General features: G+C 42.4%; 1 protein-coding gene across 1 annotated transcript; it reads left to right on the top strand.

Annotated features, from left to right (window-relative positions):
• The first annotated feature begins 490 nt into the window (after positions 1–490).
• wdr18 (WD repeat domain 18) lies at positions 491–19,189 on the top strand. The gene is given in 11 exon segments (XM_018662441.2): positions 491–767; positions 1,462–1,572; positions 1,742–1,875; positions 2,972–3,014; positions 3,016–3,114; positions 6,813–6,956; positions 8,474–8,538; positions 8,649–8,773; positions 17,561–17,724; positions 18,446–18,514; positions 18,970–19,189. Coding segments are annotated over 11 exon segments (1,293 nt in total). The 5' UTR covers positions 491–557; the 3' UTR covers positions 19,099–19,189.
• Positions 19,190–21,231: the final 2,042 nt, after the last annotated feature.

Here is a 21,231-nt window from a genome sequence, read left to right as displayed (position 1 = left end):
ACAGACTCCGCCTCCTCCAGCAGAACAGGAAGTGTTTGTTTCTTCTTCTCCTGGTATTTCCTCTGTTGATTCAAGGATCAGAGAGCGGCCGAGTTTCAATCCTGCAGCTGCTGCTCCTTACACACCCTTCTTCCAGCTCCTTCACTTCACCTCCTCCTTCCAACTCCATCACTTCACCTCCTCCTCCTTCACTTCACCTCCTCCTGGTCCAGAGAGTAAACGGATCTAGATTCAGATCTTGTTTATGTTCTGATCTCTTCATAGTTCCTGTCACATCAACACTTTTTATTGTTTTCTTTAAACATATAAATAAAGCTTCACTTCATGTGTGATTTATTTTGAATTCTTTAAGTTTTGTTTACTTCCGTTTTTATTTGTTATTATGTGTGATCAATAAAGTTTTACGTGATTTTACAGATAATTTATTATTTTCTAACAGACAATACAGAAACAGCTTTAATTCCTCCATCTCCCACAATGCACTGGACCCCGGATATGACGTAAGGTGCCAGCGGACGGTCGGTTCCCCTCGTGTGCAGTGAGTGTTTGGAGCCGAGATGGCGGCTCCTCTGGAGGTGATAGTGACCAGTGACTCCGGCTCTCAGCTGTGGAACAGCACCGTGTTCGACCTCCACAGCGGCTCCAGCCTGCTCTCTTACCGGGGAGGGAACAGCTCGGCCCGGACACTCGCCGTTCTCCGCGGGGAGTTCCTGCTCTCCGCCCAGCTCGGCAAGAACTTCATCAACGTCTGGGAGATCCAGAGGAAGGTACGGGACCTGAGCACACCTAAACTCACCTGGAGACTCCTGAACTCTCCTGCTGCTGGTCACCTCACTAACACACCTTCCTCTGCGGGAACAGGTGGCGGGAAAATCCCAGAGTCGCTCCTGAACACAGACAAACGATGACCAAACTCCGTTCATAAATCTGTCATTTTTACAAAAGCAGCTCACCTTAAAACATAATTACTCTTAAAAAACAAAATGACGGGATGTTTCTAACCCACCGGGCCCTGCCGATTATTTCGGCCACAGAATTTATTTTTACTTTGAATTGATGCAGCTCGCTGTCGTCCTCTATTGTTTGTTTTGGTTCAAGGAGGATTGAGGACCAGCGGGTGGAAAAACAGCAGAGGCCGATGTTTACATGTAATGTGCAGCTTAATTTAAATGTTCTGTTTGATCTGTGGTGATATTAAGTGACTGGTGAGCAAACAAAGTTTAAATCAACAGATTTGTGAATGAAGGTTTGTGTTTTCTCTGCAGTGTATCCTGACAGAGTCTCTCTCTGTTTACCTTCTGTTCCTGCTCTTATTTTAATTCATTCAGAGTAAAGCACTTTATTTTGAAAGGGTGCTACAGAAAGTTAAAACAGCAAACGCGAGTCTGATCAGAGTGAATATAGATTATTGATCGGTTGTTTGTCCTTATGCAGTTTTGTTAAACTTCCTGTGTGTTACAGGATCAGCTGCAGCAGAAGATTGTGTGTCCAGGTGTTGTCACCTGTCTGACTGCTTCACCTAATGGACTCTTCCTGGCTGCTGGAGTTGCTGAAGCCATTTACCTGTGGGAGGTGAGTCAGGCTCTCCTTCTTCTGTGGTTTAATTTCTGCCTGTTGTGGTTTCAATCATGTTTTTAGCGCTTGTGTTTTATTTTTGTTCAGTTTTTACTCATTTATTTTCTGTTACCATGATAACCTGTTGGAATGCGGAGCTAACTCAGACCCCATCCTGTTGGTTCAGGTGTGCACAGGTAAGCTGCTGTCTGTCCTCAGTCGTCACTACCAGGATGTCACCTGTTTGAAGTTCACAGACGACAGCAGCCATTTTGTTTCTGGAGGAAAAGACAACCTGGCTCTGGTTTGGAGTCTGTGCAGGTAACACATACCTGGATACACCTGGACACACCTGATTACACACCTGAAATCAAACACAGATTGAACAGACTGAGGATATATATTTTTATTAAACTCAGGAAAATGTCATCAAGCAGCAGGTCAATGTGTGAACATGAGAACAGCTGCAGTTTGGGTTCTGTCCACTGGGGGGGGGGGGTGACCCTGAGAGTCGACAGGTGAGAACACCTGGTCACTCTGTATTCATCACTCAGTCTGAGTTTTTCTGTTAGATTGTGACATTTCACTTTACTGAAGAGTCCATGAGTCCGGTCTGAGTCCCTGATCCTGAGTCCATGAGTCCCCGAGTCCCCGAGTCCCTGAGTCCCTGAGTCCCTGAGTCCCTGAGTCCCTGAGTCCCTGATCCTGACTCCATGATAGACCTCTCTGTGTCTCTCTGTTTCTGGTGTGATGTGAGCGAGCAGCAGAGGATGATGGGAAACCTGAGCTGAATGTTAAACATGTTTTCAGTTTGACTGCAGCTCAGAAATAAAACATGTTTCAGTTGTTTGATCGTCTTCATCACTCTGATCCAGGACCCGGTCTGAGTTAGGACCCGGTCTGAGGTCTGTTTGGTGTCTTGTTCCAGGTTTTTCTGCTGCTATTTTCATTATTGATGAATCTGATCGTTGTTTTCTCGGCCGATCACTTCATCAATAATCCAGTTTGAACCTCAGAAGTCAGGTTTTCTTCAGGTTCTGAGGAGGTTGTGATTTATTGATGATCAGATTCAATCAGGTTCTCATTGGTCGCTGAGCTGAGTCATTTCATTAGCCCCATTGTTAATAAAAACTCTGATCTGAAGGAAACTTTCCGCCGGGTCTCCTCATGTCTTTGAATCTTCGTCATGAATGTGCTTCAGTAAATCATGTTTTTTGTTCCAGTCTTTTCTCAGACTCTCAGGTTTTCTCTTCAGTCTTCTGTTTCTCAAACATCCTTGATAATAAAAACAACAGGAAACAGTTAAAGAATCAGTTTCCTCCTTTAACTCTCTGAATCATAATCAGCCATTTTCTGAATGAGGTTTTGAATGTAGAGACCAGGATGTTGTTTCTGACATCTCCTGTGTTTGTTTCAGTGTGATCCAGCTTGATTTAAGCCATACCCCCGAGCCTCGCCACTGTCCTGTCCCGTCACTCTCTACCAATCACAGACCTGCACTGTGGCCTGATGGGAGCTCAGGCCAGGGTCGCCACCGCCTCCTTAGACCAGACCGTCAAGGTAAGACTGTTTATAACACCTGCACAGGTACGACAGTTTCAGTCTGTGACAGAAAAAATTGGTCTTTTAAAGCTTATCCAGATTTTAATGACGGACTCTGAGGGAAGAACACCGTCATCTCCACCTGTAAAACTAAATATTTAAACTGTTTTGAAGGTGGGGTAAAAGTGGAGTTGTTATTAGATGAATTCAGCTACATCAGACATGCTCCGTGGACAGGTGGATGTTTACCTGGATGTTCAGGGGAGAGTTTGTCTAAGTGTGAAACAGTTGTTCAGTCTCCACATTCAAAACCTCCATCAGAAAACTGTCGATTCTGGAGTTAATGAAGGAAACTGATGTAAACGTGAGTTACAGTCATTGTCACACAAACACACCCACACGCAGTGAAGATCCTTCAAATTAAAAGCTCTGGCTGACCTTTAAAAGTGAGTGTTTATCAGCAGAGTTATTTATGTTTCCAGTGAACAGAACAAACACACGTATCTGCCTCAGATAACACTGTTAAATATTCTGTTGATAAACTGAGGAGATGGAACATTTATCTGATCAACAGCTAAATATTCATCCTCAAACTCTTCATCATGTTTAAACCACAAAAAACCTGCTCGACTTTCTGTGGAGTCACAGAAACTTTGTGAGGCCCAGACGGTCAGAGACGCTCAATAGAAACAGGATGATATCAGTGAACCTGCAGGCAGCAGCTCACTGAAGCTGATGATGAGGAGACGATCAGTCAAGAGGAGGTTTTATTCACAAACAGCAGCTCCTCAGAAATCTTCATCATTTGTCATATGGTCACATCAGGTGTGACACGTATCTGAAACATTTGTCCTCGGTTTGGTTTCCTCACCAGTCGTAGCTTCATGTCCAGACTTAATCTGTGAAGGACAGATGCTCATGTCTCACTCCCTCTGGACTTTGGTCTCTGGGTTTGGTGTTGTCCTGGTTCTCCTGAGTATCAGTCAGTCAGTGTTTTATATCTGTGTGAAACTTGTTTCTGCTGTTTCAGATCAGAAAACCTTTAAATGTGTTCAGAGACACTAACGAGCTGCTTGTGTCTCAGAATGAGACGTTTTCTTAATGAGGTTTGGTTTGTGTTGATTTCAGGTTGTTTCTTTGTTTCCTGTCACAGCTGATCATCCAGTCAAAGTTCTCCTGTCTGTTCTTGAACGTGACGTTTTCTTAATGAGGTTTGGTTTGTGTTGATGATCAGCTGTGACTCTGAAGTAAAGAAACAACCTGTCTGTTAAAAATCAGCCGAGTGTCTCAGAATGTGACGTTTTCTTAATGAGGTTTGGTTTGTCAACGTCTCAGCTGATCCTCAGCTCTGAGAGTTTCTGTAAAACCAGCCAAGAGTCTGAGGATTAAATAAAACTGATGGCAGAGATGAAACACATCTTCATGTTTTCACTGTGTTTCTGAACAGGAAGTGAATTACGGGCGGCAGAGATAAATCCCCCCCGGAGGCTCTGAGTGTAATTGGTGGACGTTCGTCGTTTGTTCTCTCTGATTGGTTGGTCGCCCTGCGGGGACAGACGCTCAGACCAAGCTTTATTAAAAACGTCTCTATCGCAGTTAAAGTCAGACTCTGTTGGTTTCTATTAATAGAATCACTTCATGTTGTCCAGTTTGGATCCGGGTCTCAGTTACTCAGTTACTCTGTTACTTAGTTACTGTGGTGTGTCTCTGACCCTCCTCCCATCGTCTGACCGCAGATTAAATGTCACTGAGGTTGAAAGCATCGGTTCCGACCTCGTGTTCGTCAGGTTGATGGATGAGCTCGTTACTGAGGCGCTGTGTGGAAACAGAGATAACCTGACGGCCGTCATGGCAATCAGACAGGTAGAGCAGGTGAGCAGGTCGTGTCCTCTCAGAGACAACGTCAGACTGAAGATGATGGGCGGTTTAATGAAGGAAAGTGACATGAGAAACAGACTTCAGAGTCTCAAACTGACGAGGAGCTGGTTATCAATAAATAATAATCAATCTGTTTAATTCAGGATTTATTACAGTTTGATTCAACAAATTATTCTCACTCATCATGATGCTTCAGAGAGGAGGTGAAGAGGAGGTACTGACAGGTGTTTCTATTATTTTGTCCACCTGTTTGTCTCAGTGAGGAGTGAACATCAGAAGTGTTTGATATCTGTAGAAAAAAACAGGATAGAATCAGAAGTCAGATAGAGTCAGATATGATAAATCAGCTTATTCAGAAACACTGAGGCAGAGCTTTCAGTTTTTAACCAATCAGACGGAGCGACTGTGATGTCATCGATCATCTCTGATCACAGTAATTAATACCTTTAAACAGGTAGCGTCTCCTCTCGTCGTCCTCAGATCCGTTTTTAATTTCGGTAAAATCTCCTGCGACATAAATCACAGGAGGTGGAATCTTTGTAATGACACGTCAGCTTGCCGTGACATCATAACAGATGGTGAGGAGGTGTTGAACAGGAGCCGAGGCATCGCTGCAGCTTGCTCTTTAAATTATCAGGTTTTTAAGTGGAGTCTGGAACAGGAACAGCCGCTGTTCTGCAGAGCCAGCAGCTCTATTACACTGAGGACAGGAGGGAGGGCAGGGGTCAAAGGTCATCTGGCAGCAAAACAAACCACATCCTGTCTTCAGTACCCCCCCACCCCCCACCTCCCTCTACACCTCTCAGTCCAAATGTTCTTTAAATGAAAATAAAGATAAAGGAGGAACATGGTTCTGGGTAAAACCAGGATCTGGTCCGATCAGATCTTACAATTGTTAAAAACACAAAAACAGAAAACAGGAGCAAACAAGGGAAAGAAAAGTAAGTGAACCCTTTAAAGCACCTGGTTTTCTATAAAATGTGAACTGATCTTCATCTCACTCACAAACAAAACAAAGTTCAGTTCATAACAAACAAACAACAGACAGTCAGAGTCCTGGAGGAGAGAGTCGGTGAACTGAACCTGAGTCCTCTCAGCTCCTCTGGTCTCAGTGGGTCAGGTTGTTCCTGCTTCACTCAGATTCTCAGGATGTCTGATGTGAACATCTCTGAGCTCAGTCCACAGCATCTCTGCTGGGTCCAGGTCGGGACTCAGGTCCATGTCTGGTCTGATGTTCAGCTGGTGGACAGACAGCCTGACGTTATCCTCGAAATTACACTGAGACACTGATGGTGATCTGTCCAGAACCAGATCATGACGGTCTGTCCACCCTGCTCCACCTCTGGACTGTGATGGTTCATCTTGGTCTGCAGAGTCCAGACGTAGACCTGCATGTTCTTCACCAAAAGTTCAGTCTCAGCTTCATCAGTCACAGTTTCCAGCTGCTCTGTGACAAACTTGTGGAGCAGTGATGAATTTAAACTTTCTGCGACTCATTCAGCTTCATGTTCATCATCAGTTCTTCATCCTGAGTCTCTGGGATCTGGTCTCTGAGTCCTGGTTCACATCAGCAGGTTCTTCTAGATGTCTGAGTGTAAGGGTTAGGCTGCTCAGTCAGAGCAGCTCCAGTTTTAAGTCCTGTTAGCTTCTTTTAGCTGCTGTTAGCTTCAGTTTGTCGTCAGCTGAGGCGTTCACTGACTTTCTCCAACACTGTGAATGTTTGATGTTTTCAACATGGCCGACACAGTGAAGTCTGAGGATTGTGTTTGATGTTTGTATCAGGAGAATAAAATAAGTTGTTGGCAGCCATGTTTGTTTACAGACTCTGATCTGTCCAGGTGTGGGAGCTGTCCTCAGGTGAGCTGCTCCTGTCCGTCCTGTTTGACATGGAGATCATGTCTGTGACCTTTGACCCGTGCGAGTACTTCCTGTTCTGTGGAGGAAGTGACGGCAACATTTTCCAGGTGTCTCTGTGCAGCCAGGTGAGTCTACATCATGATGTCACAACATCCTGTGTCCTACATCCTAAATCCTGTCCTCTGTCCATAAGGTGAGGGTTGGATCAGGTCAGTCCTGAATCCTGTTCAGATCAGGTCTCTGTGAAGGTTTTGTTTCTATGACAACACTATCTTGACAACATGTCACCATTGGTGTTGGATGAAGGACCAGCACCACCAACCTGAGGACGCCACCCTCAGACTCTGTGGATCAGTCTGAGGGCTTGTGACCCGATCCATCTGAGACCAGGTGAACATCATGGTGCCGTCCTGGAGTCCTGTACTCAAGGCCAGTATCTTTGATAGGCCCGAGGAGGAGCTGCGGACGTTCAGCGTTCGTCCTGTAGGTGGCAGCAGACAAATGTGTTCGCTCTGGAAACTGGATGGACTGGAGCTCTGAGTGTGTTGATGTATTTAACAGTTTGATATTGACAAGTCACTGATCAGTGTGTTCAGTCTGATCTGTGACGGTGCTGCAGTGTTTGTGTTGATCTGAGAGGAGCAGTGTAATCGTGTGGATATGGATAAATCCTGGAGAGTGTTTGTGATTCATTCATCTCCGTCTTTTCTTCTTCTTCTCTGACTCAACACGCTGTTGTTTCTTTTCACAGCAGATTTACATTTTAAAGCTTTGCCGAGTTAATCCTCCAAACAAACCAGAGAGCCTCTTCAGTTACCCTGCCACCCCCACCTCCACCTGCCCTGAATGATACTGTCTCCGGTCTCTGAGGAGGTTTAAATCTCTGAACTGAGGCTCCTGCAGATTCTCGTACTACAAATCATTTAACCTGAAACAGAGAGTTGATCCTGTCTTTGTCTCTGTGGAGGTTTAAAGCTGTTCAGCTACAACCTGTAAATATCTACACCTGAGTTCTCACTGATGGAGCTGCTACTGTAATCAGTCTGCAGGTTATTGATTATTGATTCATTCAGATCTCAGTTTGACGCCTTCACATGTTTACTGGCTGAAAATCTGACACTCTGCAGATTTGGATTTTTAATAAATGACCTCTTTTAAAAATAATTTCCATCTACAGTTTCCTAATTGATGCTCCACCTGAAGGTGGAGGTGATGAATACACCTGCTGTGTCACAGAGAGACCTTTAGTCGGGGTTGTTTATTAAACGAAAATAATCCGCCCTGACACCGCCCTCATTAGTCACCTTCAGATAAACACATCAGAGAACCACAGTAAAACACAGTAGAAACCTAAGAAAAGACAGTAGAGTGAATCCATACTGATAGATTTAACCTCCCCCTCCTGACCTGCTGCTCTGCTCTCTGATTGGCTGATCAGAGATAACTGTGGACAAGTATGAAAGTCCAGCAGGTGGAGGTCTGTCTTTAAACCTGTATTAACGGGTGGAGAAGAGACTGCTCTGATTCAGATTATTGTCGACAGGTCTGATGAAACACAGCCTGTAACTGATGTAATTAAAGATCAATCAATCGATCTTTGCTTTTGATAAAGTTTAACTGTTTCAAACCATTTCCTCTGCAGAGTCTCAGCCGGGACAAATCGTTCCAGTCCGACAACGATGGAAACCAGGTCTTCAAGGGGCACAGGTGAGACCAGGTTCACGGACAGAGACCTGATTAAAACAGAACCAACTGAACTCTAATTGGGGTTGTAGCAGTGATCTGGCAGGTGATCTGAACGGTCTGGTCCTCCACAGGAACCTGGTGACTTGTCTATCGGTGTCAATGGATGGGACGCTGCTTGCCTCTGGGTCACATGATGAGACGGTTCGACTCTGGGATATCCAAAGCAAACAGAGCATCCGCTGCCTCACCCACAAAGGTAAGCCCCGCCCCTTAACATGACATCATGTCATGTTAAAAACAAATGACCCTGACCCTTTTGGTTCAGATCAACTCAGGGTTTCTCCTCAGGTACATAAAAGTCCTGATCAAAGACCTGAACCTGCCTCAGGTCTGACACAGGCTCAGTTTTATCTCACTGGTCTGGGGATTGAACCAACAACCCCCCAGCTTCCTTTACTGCAAAAAAAAAAAAACCTGTCCAGCTCTTTCATAATAAAAGCCTTGTTACCTAATTCACAATAAAAGCCCTCACAGTCCTTCAAAATTAAAGCCTTCCATCTGCTTCATAGCCATTCAGCTCCTTCACACTAAAAGACTCTTCAAGACGACCTGTGTTCAACAGGGGATCTCTCTGCTCTGATTGGTTGTTTCAGATTTACACTGTCGTCACCTGTGTTAATTTAAAACTCATCAATTACAAACTCATTCGTTCATCAACTCAGTGACCCATTCATCAGGTTCATCCACCCTCCACAGCTCTAACTTGTCTCTGTGTTGTTTGCTGATTTTAACTTGTCCTCGTACAGGGCTGTCCTGTTTGCTTCTCTCAGACTGTAAATGTCAGATGTAGATAGGACTGAATCAGTTCTGTTGTCTCAGAGAGGTTTGGAGGTGAAGCTGAATTTAACCTTTGTGTTTGAGCTAATTCTTGCTCTCTGCTGCTGCTGCTGCTTTATTAATGAATCCTTTGACCCCGTTGGCCACGTCTCTCTGGAGGAGCTTTTACTTTTCCATCTCATTCATAATAAGCGATCGTGCGGTGGCTGACAGGAACACGAAGAAGAAACGCCCCGCCGTGATCATGACTGGCACTTTGTAATTAACCAAATCCTCTCTATGCTGAAGGCCGCCTTACTTCAAACGGACCGCCAGGAGACGATAATCCCTCCTTTGGCTGGACCGATGGACTCGTCTCCCGCCTCCGTCACGTTTCCAGATTTTTCTTCCTGCAGCTGCCAACACTCCTCACAATGAAACCAGACTGAGTGTTAAAAGAAGAGCTTCATCCTCCGTGACAGCAGTGCCTCAAACTGATTCGTCTCAGCAGTATTTTCTGCATGTTGGGAAAATACCAATAGATGCCACCAATACCATCCAATATAATAGCACCCAATAATATCAGACTATACCACCAGATAATATCAGATTATACTAACGAATAATATTTGGTTATACTACCAAATACCATCCAGTAACTCCAAATATCACCCACTAATATTGTATTCCACAATCCACGCTGATCTGCTGATGAAGCTCTCCGGAGGAGATTCTACAAGAAGCCTGTGGGGAAAATAATGTTTTAAAAGTCAAACTGAAGAGAAATGATGAATAAACTGAAACAAAAACACATGAAGGAAATGTTGATGAAAATAAATGAAAGGTTCTGAAAACCTGAAATAAAAATGAACAGTTTTATTATAAAATTAAGTTTTCATATTTTAGTCTCTAATGTCAAGAGTCAGTTTCCATCCCAAAAAATGTGATTTAATGTGAGTTTCCTTCTGTTTTCTCAGTTGTAGGAGAAAATGTGTGAAATGTTTATAAAACAGGCAAACACCTGCAGAGTATAAGAGTCTCATATTTTACTGTTTGATGAACAAACAGTGTTGAATGAAGAATGAGCTAGTTTCAGGAGTTTAATCCCTGTGTTTGATACAGATACTAATGTTATGGATTAATGATTAAATCTGTATTGATTAACTGGGATTCTCAGATGATTCCATTTCATATTATTTCAGCTCAGAACTGAATGAATTAAACCAGTTGTTTGTATTTTGATAAATATTCTTGTCATGTTCTGGCTGAGCCTTCGTCAGATTGACACTGGATCCTTTTTGACAGTCGTATAAATTTTTGATGAACTTCAGGCAGAATTTGGGTCGAATGTGTGGTTGTGTATCAGTGAAGTTGTAGCTGTCAGTCTCTGACTGTTGTTGGTTTTCTGATTTGAAACCGTTTACATCTCTAATCAATACACATGGACGGTCTGTCCTCGTGTGAAAACACAGCAGAGCCATCAACATTTCACATCAGTCTCTGACAGTTTTATATTAACTCGCTCCAGTTTCTCACTCTGAAGATTTTCTTCTTCTCTCCCTCATTAAAAATCGAATCTCTGTGATAAATGATCGTCCAAGTTAAATCTAGTTTGTCCAAGTCGTGTGTTAATATTCTTCACTCTTCAGTTGTGTATATAAACAGATATAAACTGTGAGGTTCAGTCAGAGTTCATGAGCAGTGAAGATATGAATCAGTTCCACAATTTGATATCTGCAGCTGTGCAGAGCTGAGTGTTTCCGTCTCCTCGAGGCTGTCGAGTCTCAACGTGTCAAATCTCTGCCACTGTTATTAAGAAACATCCGTCTGACAGCAGAGCGACTCTGCTGGAGGCGTCGGAGCGAGACCTCTTCACTCAGCAACCATCTCTGACACCATCTGAACTGCTCCTCATCTCAGGACTCATTACCCCCACTGACTGGGAGAGAAATGCTGACAGCTCCAAGGGGACCTGAACACATCATGCTAGAATAGACAGGACAGTATCCAGGACACAAAGACACCTGAACACATCACAGTAAAATGTGGCTACTCCCCAGACCCCACAACAAGTCCCCAGACCTCTGGTTGGGGTTTCAACCTTCCTCAGTTTTCCCACTTCTGTTTCCTGCTGCTGCTGTCTGGTTGATAGAAGATGAAGTTGATTAGTTGTTACTTGTATTTTATTACAAACTTTAGAGTTTTTGATTTGAATTGTCTGCAGGTCAGCAAGTGAAGTCATTAGTCCATCAGGTCAAAGTGGAGCTGTGGGTCTTTGTTTTCTACTCTACAGGCTTAAATATAAATGTTTAATTGGCATCTTAGGTTTTAACAGAAACAGAAATCATAGTGAATAAAATGCCTTGTGACTGTGTGAAAAGTGCTTTGATCTGATGATCTGAAGAAATGTTAAAGATAAATGGTCTTTATGGTTTGTCCAGGTTGGTTTTTATCACATCGTTAAAAGGTTTTCTCTCTTTAACGTGTCCTCACTGCTGTAAATCATAAATAAAAGCCTCCAGCAGTGAAACTCTTCCTGTCTGAATAAAACTACAGTCTGTGACCGAAGACCGAGTTTTGTACTGAGAAGTGATAGTATATCTCTTGCTTGTTGTGGTAATAGAAACTGGCTAATTATCTCCCACTCAATTACAAATATTGATCGGCCGCTTGGCTCCAGCTGCTGGAATTACACTAATGGTCCCAAACTGGTCCAACATGGAGACATTAATCAGACTGAGAGAGTGTTGGAGGCTGAAGAGCTGCCAACGCACTGCAGATACTCTGACAGAGAAAACAGCACACACTGATTCAAGTTACACCGGACACACTCATCTGGGGAAAACAGCTCTACTCACCTGGAGAACACACCTGAGTCTGTCTCAATGCAAAGTTCAGACTTGTGTGTTTGTTTGAACACTGAGGACTGGAGGACACAGTTCAATTAACTGAGATCTCAGCTTCAGCTCACCTGTACTCACCTGTTCCTGACTCTACTGTTACACAATAATCTCAACTCAAAAGTCTAAGAAGACTTAAGACCAAAATAACTGAAAAGGTGTCTCACAGACATCACACTGCTCCACTAAGAGTCTCACAATCCCTAAAGGACCCTGGTAAGACTGACAGAGTGAGACCTCTTCAGCTCATCTGGTCTATTGTACATGCTCAGCATGTTTTCCGTAACCTTGTGCTAAAGTTCCTTGTGTTGGACCAGTTTACCTGTGTCTTAGTTTACCTGTTGGACCAGTATAAACGATGGACCAGTTCAAATGTTGGACAAGTCTGTCAGGTCTTCATGATGTCACAGGGCCCTGGCATCTGAGTGTCCTCGCTTCACAGCTGGTCTCCATCTCTGTGAATTATTCATGTTGTGTCGTCGTGGCGACCGGAGCGCGGTTTCATTGACCCACTCTGATGTTAATGGAGGGGGCGTGTCCTCAGCCTTCAGCCTGTTTGTGTCCTTGTTCTCCTCTTGTTGTCTCTTCACATTTACATTAGAGTCATTCAGCGGTGTCTTCAGAGACTGTTAATGAGGCAGCAGGTGGAGGGTCAGAGTCCTACTCAAGGACACTTCAGCAGGACAGACGGCTGCTGATGGACGTGTTGGCTCGGAGTCAGAGCTCAGAGGGAGATGGTGGGACACATTGGTTCTGAACATCTATTGGCCTCTCAGAGCAGGGAGTCAGGACCAACAGTTCTGGTCCTGATTTTCAAACTTCAGTCTCACTTGGTTCAGGTCCAAAGGACAGGAAGTGTCCTCACTATGTTAGACTTCACTGTGATGATTCTGTCAGATACAACAACCTCAGCTGTCGTTAGTCAAACTAATCGTGTTTATTGGCTTTAGACTGATCACAGGGAGGGTCTTTTATTTTGAAATCTGAGTTCATAATATAACCTGTTTGTCACCTGGTAATTTTTTCCCCTCTTTTTCATTTTCTTCCCTGCTCATTGTTTCCCATGAGTCTTTGCAGCTCAATGTTTTATTCAGCTGCTCGGTTTCAGAGACACTTCTTCTGCAATAACCGCTTCCACTGAGCAAGGCACTGTCAGGGTTCAGGGTTCGATATCAGAGCAGAGACACTTCCACTGGTTCAGTCCTAAATGTCAGAGTCTGTGTTTTGTTGTTTGTTTGTCCAGTCTGATTAAATCTGAAGTGTTGAATTTATCTGACACAGTTTAATAACAGTTGGAGGTCCTGGTTCACATCTCTAAATCTGATCAGCTTCAGTTATTGATTTGATTCTTGGGTTTAATGTGATTAGAGCAGCTGATTCTCTGCAGAGGATTCACCAGTCTCAGTCCAGTGCTCCTGGTCCAGACCTGCAGAAAGTAAATCACCTTTGTTTCTGTATCAGGTCAGAACCAGAGGAACAACTGAAGAATTTAAGGCAGTGATGGTGAGAGTCACTGATCAGTGAACAATACAAGTTCTGGTTTAAGGAAAGGTCTAGGTTTTATCTCATCTCCTGTCAGACGTGTGAAAAAACCTCAGACAGAAAACGATTCAATGAGATCACTGAGCTGAAGAGACAAATATCAGAAATCAAACTGTCTTTTTCAGTTAATATATTTTAACAAGACATTTGTTAGGTTTGTTTGATTCAAAGTGTTTTTCCGTCTGTGAACCGGATGTTTGCTGTGATCAGCTGTGGATCGTCTCCTGCAGGATGAGGAGGTAAAACTGCTCACAGTAAACATAAAATATGATTTAAAGTGATGGAGTGAGGAAGTCACACCTGATCAGAGTGTTCGACGGTCCGCTCCGTCGGCCATGTTCGTATTAATCTTCCCTCAGTATGTAAATGAGCAGCCTCCTGTTTTAATCATCAGACGTTTATCAGCGAGCGTGACTCTGCTCCTTCAGTCATTACTGCAAACATCCTCCTGGTCCCAGCGGTCTGTCGTCTCGCAGCCTCTTAAATTGATCCTCGAGGTAATCTGAGGAAAATTAATTTGAAAACTCCCTCGACAGGAAGTTGAAGTGACAGTGGGCCGAGGCTCAGCGCTGCAGGAAAACCTACTGTACAGAAGGAGAACCACTGAATGGGTCTGTGTTGTGGAGGGATTCGAGTTTTCTGGACAGATTGAGGGTCGGAGGTTGTTGCTCTCCGAGCGGCATTAAATCGACTCCCACGTTTTGTTTCTTTGCTGTGATGTGGAGCTTTTGTTGGCATGAAATGAGTCTGGCAGAGTGTCACCTCATCGGCTCGGCTGCCGATTCACTGATTGAAGGCAGAGCTGAGAGCCGCTCTCTCTTTATGGCCTCCCCCTGATAAGCTGCAAATCAGGAGTTGTTTCTGGTGAAGGAATGAAAATGTTTTTACAGATTAAAGTGGAGGCAGAGCAGATTAAAGCTGCTGCCTGAGGTTCCTTTGTTTGGTTTTAACAGGTCGCTGCAGATTTCTTCTCATCTGATTTGAACATCACAACACTTCCTGTTTGTTTAGTGTTTGTGAGGAATTAAAGCTCCTGGAGCAGAAAGTGACTCAGTGAAGCAGCTAAACTGTAACCACAGAGAAACAGTTTGACTTTATCTGTCTGCCTGTTCTCAATCAGCCCAGAGATCAGATACCGACTGATTGATCAATAAGTATTGATGAGCTGTTGATGAGGCTGTCAGTTTGTCCCAGCTCAGGTGAATCTAAAACCTTCAGTCAGGACATTTTTGTAACCGAGAGATTAAAGAAATGTTTTAATGTTAGGACTCGTCACCTGACCAACAGTCGGTCTTCATACGGCTTCAGACTGAACCTGACTCCACCTGTCATCCTCATGGTCCATCTGTTGTAGCTGTTGTGTTGTACCTCTCGTCCTCACTCTCCACCCTTTGTCCTTGTGCTCCACCTGACACCATAACTCCTTCAGGAAGATGAGGACAGCAGAGTTTTCCTCAGAGAGCATGAAGTCAGACTGAGAGACTGCAGCTATTTAAATATTTTACTGACAAATCAGAAGCAGCATCTTTAATATTTTACTCTGAAATCCTTTAAAAGAACTTAATGAAGAACATGTTGTTCTGGTTCTACAGAGAACGACTGAGCCTTCAGTCTTTATCACAGGATTCAGGTAATGAGGTTTGTTTCTCCTGTGACGGGTGACGGGTGAAGGGGTAAGATGACCTGGTGCAGTGACTTGAGCCTGTCTGACAGACCTGGGTCATGTTTGATCCAATCAGCATAACCGTTGATAATTTCGGTGATTTTTTTCTTGTTTGTGATTTCTCAGTTTACAAATTTAAAAAATTAGAAAAAATAAATGTTGGTTTCAGCTTTAATGGTTCATTTTAAAATGAAAAGAAATAAAAGAACAAAATAAATATATCTTCACACTGTGATCTAAAGGATTTCTTGAGCAAAATGTTGGGTTTCTTGAATTTTCCTGTCGACTTGTGATGAAAGTTTGATGGTCAGTTTTCACTCTGCCTTCAGTTCATCTGAATACCAACTACAGCTCGTATTGACTGGAAGTTTGAGTTGTCAGTTCATACATGGTCGATCTTTCTGTCAGTTTGTTGGACGCAGAGAGAAGAAAGTGTTGAAAACCTGCAGCAGCATTAACGTTTGATTAGCTGGAAGTCACAGAGGGCCAACAAGAGCTGTGTGATGGAGGGGTAATGTTTTAGAATGTGGAGAGAAAAGAGAAATGAAGACGAAGCAGTTTCACTAAATACTGCAAAATAAACAACACTGAGCCTCATGGCTGTCCTCTGACCTGCTGGTCCAGTTCAAAAGGAACCAGAACCGACTGTTGATTGGTTAAAACTGGATCAAGTTCGGTGATGGTTTTTGTTTTACACTAAAAAAAATTCTCAGTCTTATACACTGAGGTTGAATCATTTTTGAGTCCTGAACCTGACACAGAGGAAACCAACAAGAACAGAATCAGACATTTAACACTAGTAGAGGGAAACTAATGATAGTGAATATTTTACTGATAAATTCTTGTCATTTTCAGACCCTGCTCACTTTCTCACCTGTACACAGCTGACCAATCAGTGAGGGAGGTGACAGTGATGTCAGAGAAAAGTGTGAGATATTTTCATGTTTTAGAGCTGTAATGATTAATCGATTAGTCGATTAAAAGAAAATAATTCTGCAAACATCACGATTCCAGATTCAAGACATTTTATCTCCTCGTCCTGTCAGCTGTTATGTTTGATATTTATCAGCATTTTCTGATATATTATAGAACAATAACAATTGAACTGATGCTGAGGACAAAACCAATCAGAGGAAACTAAAACCTGCAGCATCACTCTATATAAACAACAAACAACTTCACTGTGGCATGTTTCGGCTCGTGACCAAAGTGTTCTGACCTCTCAGGGTCACATAGCTGAGGCTGAGATGGAAAGCTCTTCTGTCTTTATTCTTGTCCAGTGTCATTCTTCTGTTTCCAGAATTACTGAGCAGAGTTTTACTCCAGACAATAAATCATAATCAGTCTTTATTCTCTGAGTACATGTGTTCAATGGATTAGTAAAGAAAAACAGCTGTAAAATAGAAGATAAGATCAGACACCTGAACAAACAAGAGCAGTAACACCTGTAAATTCAGAAACACTATGCAATAAGAAATCCAACTGTTAACAGAGGAAGTGAGGGTCAGTCAGCAGATTATTGATTAATATACAAATACAGGAAAAGTACAACAACAAAGTCAGTGTTGTTTAGAGCAGAGGAGGCTGATTGTGATCCAGATGGCCCTCTGCCCGTCAGATCGGAGAATGAGTCTAAGCCGTCCGTCCAATCAGAGCTCAGAGCTGCTCTGCAGAATGCAGATGATTTACAGTCTGTTTGTAGAGGACTGACAGTAATGGACCAATCACAGATCAGATCTCAGGTTCAAAAGTTGAAGAGTCCCATAAAAGAATAAAGTGAAGGACTGCTGCAGCTTTTATAGGAGAGTTATTTTAACCCTGAGGATGAAAACATGAACTTTATTCTGAAACATAAACACAGGAAGTGATCTAATGAAGGCTGAAGCTGATTATTAAACTGAAGGTTTTAATCTGATGATGCTCAGGGAGGGATCTATTAGAAACTAACTTAACAGTAACCAATCAATGGATCAGTTAGAATCAACTGATCAGTAAGGATCAATGGACCCCTGTTTAGCTAATCAGTTAATCATTTAACTAATTTATCAATCTGAACCTGCACAGGGTGGCATCTCCATGGTTACAGTGAACTTTCTCTGACATCACTTCCTTTTGTGTTCAGGTCCGGTGACGAATGCCACCATCATGGCGGCTCCGGCTAACATGTTCCTGCCTGACAGTCGGCCCGCTGTCCCTCTTCCGCGCTTCAGCCGACACCTGCACGCCTCCGAGGTCGACGCCGGAGAGTCAGGAGAGGTTTGTGTCCGGCTCGGTCTCTGCACACAGGTGAGTCTGCAGGTGAAGCAAAGCCCCCTTACTTCACCTCTTTAACTTCCTCTGGACGGATTCTTACAGCTGATGATCATTTAATCATTAACATCATTAACATAGTTCAGATGAAAATGACTCAGACGATTCTCAGTTAATGTCAGGACAGGAACAGTGAGAGGAATTAGGTTTAAGTGATAGTTAAAACTGTAACTGTAGATTATGTACTGTCCATTTAAATCATATAATCATGAAATCATGTAATTATTAAATCATTCACCTGCCGCAGTGACTGTGAAAACTGAGTGATGAAATATAAAACACGTTGGTTCAGATTTAAATAAAACATGTTTGTGTTCAGGAGGTAAACACATGAATTTCTGTGTCAACGATGACTGATGTTCATGTATTAACACACACACACAAACACATTCATAAAGATGAAATCATCAGAGTTTATGGAAATGAAAGAGCCAGGAAATAATACACTAAACACACACACGCACACACAGGAAACACACTCTTTGCTGTAATACAGTTTCCTGGATGAATGTGTCTGATGTTTATTAGTTTGTTTTTTCTGCAGTTTGTTATTTCAAAATAAAACAACAGAAAATATGAATAATATTTTCATGAATAAAAGATAAACCTATAAACCTGTAGCCTGTAGGTGGCGCTGTCATTCTCTTTTGACGTCTCAGACATATTTAAGTGTTTTTGGTGTTTTGACGGTTTTCAGGAGGAAGAGGAGACATACCTCCAGAAAGCTGATAGGCTGAACTCTCTGATGAACGCTGTGACTGACAAGGTGAGAGGGGACGGGGCTTAAACCTCAGGTGATTTACCTGTAGTCTCTGGGTTTTTCCAACACAAACTCTACTGTCCAACAATCCCACAATGCATCAGGTCATGTTACATCAGTGTGACTCACAGACTGACCTCAGATCAGAACTGAGTCACAGGTCAGAGACTATAAACGCAGAAATGTCAGAGACAAAAATAAAAAATGTCAGAATTGGCCTGAAGTGATGATGAGACAGATGACAGGACACACTTTACAATCATTGATTAAAATCACTGAAAAATAAACCACATTGCATTCTGGGAAGTTTTCTGTCAGGTTTAAACCAAAAATAACAGAAAGAGAAGAAGAAACAGCTGCAGGAGGACCAACAGACTGAGACCAGTTTAACCAGCGTTAGGTTCAGGTTTCTGAATATGTTTAATGACTGTGTATTTGTTTGTGTGCACGTTGTGTTTCAGTCGGTGTTCGGTGACGGTGAAAACACAAAGGTTCGAGTCGCAGAGTTGGAAGAAGAAGTTCAGACTCTGAAAAAAATCAACAAGGATCTGTACGACTTCTCCAGCCAGCTGCTCACAAAGCCCACATAAACACACACACAGAAACACAGAGAGACAAAAACAGACACACACACTCTTTGATGATTTCTGTTTAAAAAATAAAAGCCTTTCGTTTTTGTAGAACTTCCTGTCTGCTGTTTGTTGTTGCTGCTCAAAACCTGTGACTCTGTTCTAGTTCACCCACAGATCCCCATCACTAACCCATCACCAACCATAACTAAACCTAACATAACCAACCCATCAAACTATAACTAACCCATCACTGACCATAACTAACTCATCACCAGCTATCACCAACCATAATTAACCATAACTAACCCATAACTCAACCACCCCTCACTATAACTAACCCATGACTATCGCTAATATCTCATAACTTTCCCGGACTCCTGCCAGTTACCCACATTTACCTCCCAGCATGCTCAGCTAACTGACTAACTTTTTATTACACATTACAAACCCAAAACTATCTTTAACTAGTCCCATTTATTGTTAACTAAAGCAAGTTTAACTAACTCTGACTCAGCACAAACCACCCACAGCTGCCATAAACCAATGTTAATTGCCCTCAACTGCCCTTAACTGCCTTTAACTATCCTCAACTACCCCAACCACCTGTAACCAGATTAGTTTTGATTCAGGTTCATTAGAACACTGTTGAACATCAGCTCAATATTGGAGTAATCTGATTATTTTGCTCAGTGTAATCTGATTACTGAACCAATCAGTCTTCAAATGACCGACATGTTTGTGACTGAACATGAATCAGGGCTTTTATTGTGAAGGAATCTGGGCTATAGAAGATTTTTCAGTCCTTGACCTCAATTAACCCTGAGAGATTGAAGGGGTCAAACTGAGACCAGATTTGTGTTGTTAAAAATAAAATGTTTTTATTATCTGAAGGTTTGAGTGTCGGACAGAAACTGTTTTGAGATCAGATTAGAAACTGTGACCTCTGATCGTTTCTTCATTTTAAAAAAGCAGCGTTTAAACACTGGGAAAGTGGATTGAGTGAGTGGAGAATATTTCTGTCTCTGTTTGAAGGTCATGGAGAATGAAACCTAGAAACAGAAGGATCAATAAATGGTATTAGTAAATGATAAGTTATTGATAATGAGGTGAAGCTGTGACCTGCAGCTGGATGAAGAATTGAATGATCAGAAATATCTGTCTGACAGCTGAGGTCTCGTACAGAGGCTGAATTCAAAATGTCAGATTTATATGTAGAATTAATATTAATACTCTAAAGTAACTACATTATTATAATTAACTAAGTTATTATGATTTAGTTCCAGCAAAAATAATTAATTCACAGCTGAAAAGTCAACATAACCAGTTTAATATTGAACAGTTGACAGAGTAAAAAAAATGACAACTGATGTGTAAGCAGAATTTATATTTAGTTTTGGAACTGTAATTCTATACGTCCAGTTATGTCTAGAGAACCTGTGACCTCTGACCTTTGACCTCTGACTGCTGTTGAAGCTGCTGAAGTTTTTTCTGACTGATTCTAAACAAATAAAATCTAAAGTAACAGAAACGTTGTGATCCATCGTCCAACACTAACTCTGACCCCAACCCTGACCCTGACACTGACCCTGATCTGATGAGCAGTTTTATTGTAAGTGAATATAAAATCATCATTGAACTGATCGAATTGATTGATTGATTGATCGAACTGATTGATTGAACTGATTGAACTGATTGACTGACTGGAGTGATTGTTGATTCAAACCTGCTCAGGATTAAACAGAGAAACTAAAATCTGCTTTAATCTCCATCAGCATTGTCCTGACAGAGATTTAATTTTACTAAACTAAAACATCACCAAATGCTGCTGTTTGTATCATCCAACCTTTATTGATCCAGCCGCTCAGTGACAGCAGCTCAAACACAAACACATTAATCAGAATGATCTAAAGATATAAACACATTAGAAATATTAAACCTGTCCCAGATTAAAACCTGCAGCTGAAACATTCATGTTGTTTCTAATGTTCATCTATATTTTCACTGAACTCTGTTTACATTTTACAGCAGACGACAGAGGTGAACACACCTGAAGTTTAAACAGCTGAGAGTGTTTGATGTGAACCTGTCAGGTGAAGCCGAGGGAAAAGATTAAACCATCAGAGAGAGAGAGGATGATGAAGAGGAGGAAAC

The sequence above is a fragment of the Lates calcarifer genome, unplaced genomic scaffold, assembly GCF_001640805.2.
Source record: "Lates calcarifer isolate ASB-BC8 unplaced genomic scaffold, TLL_Latcal_v3 scaffold_36_77, whole genome shotgun sequence".
NCBI classification, from domain to species: domain Eukaryota; kingdom Metazoa; phylum Chordata; class Actinopteri; family Centropomidae; genus Lates; species Lates calcarifer.
This window is presented reverse-complemented; position numbering and strand designations above follow the sequence as displayed.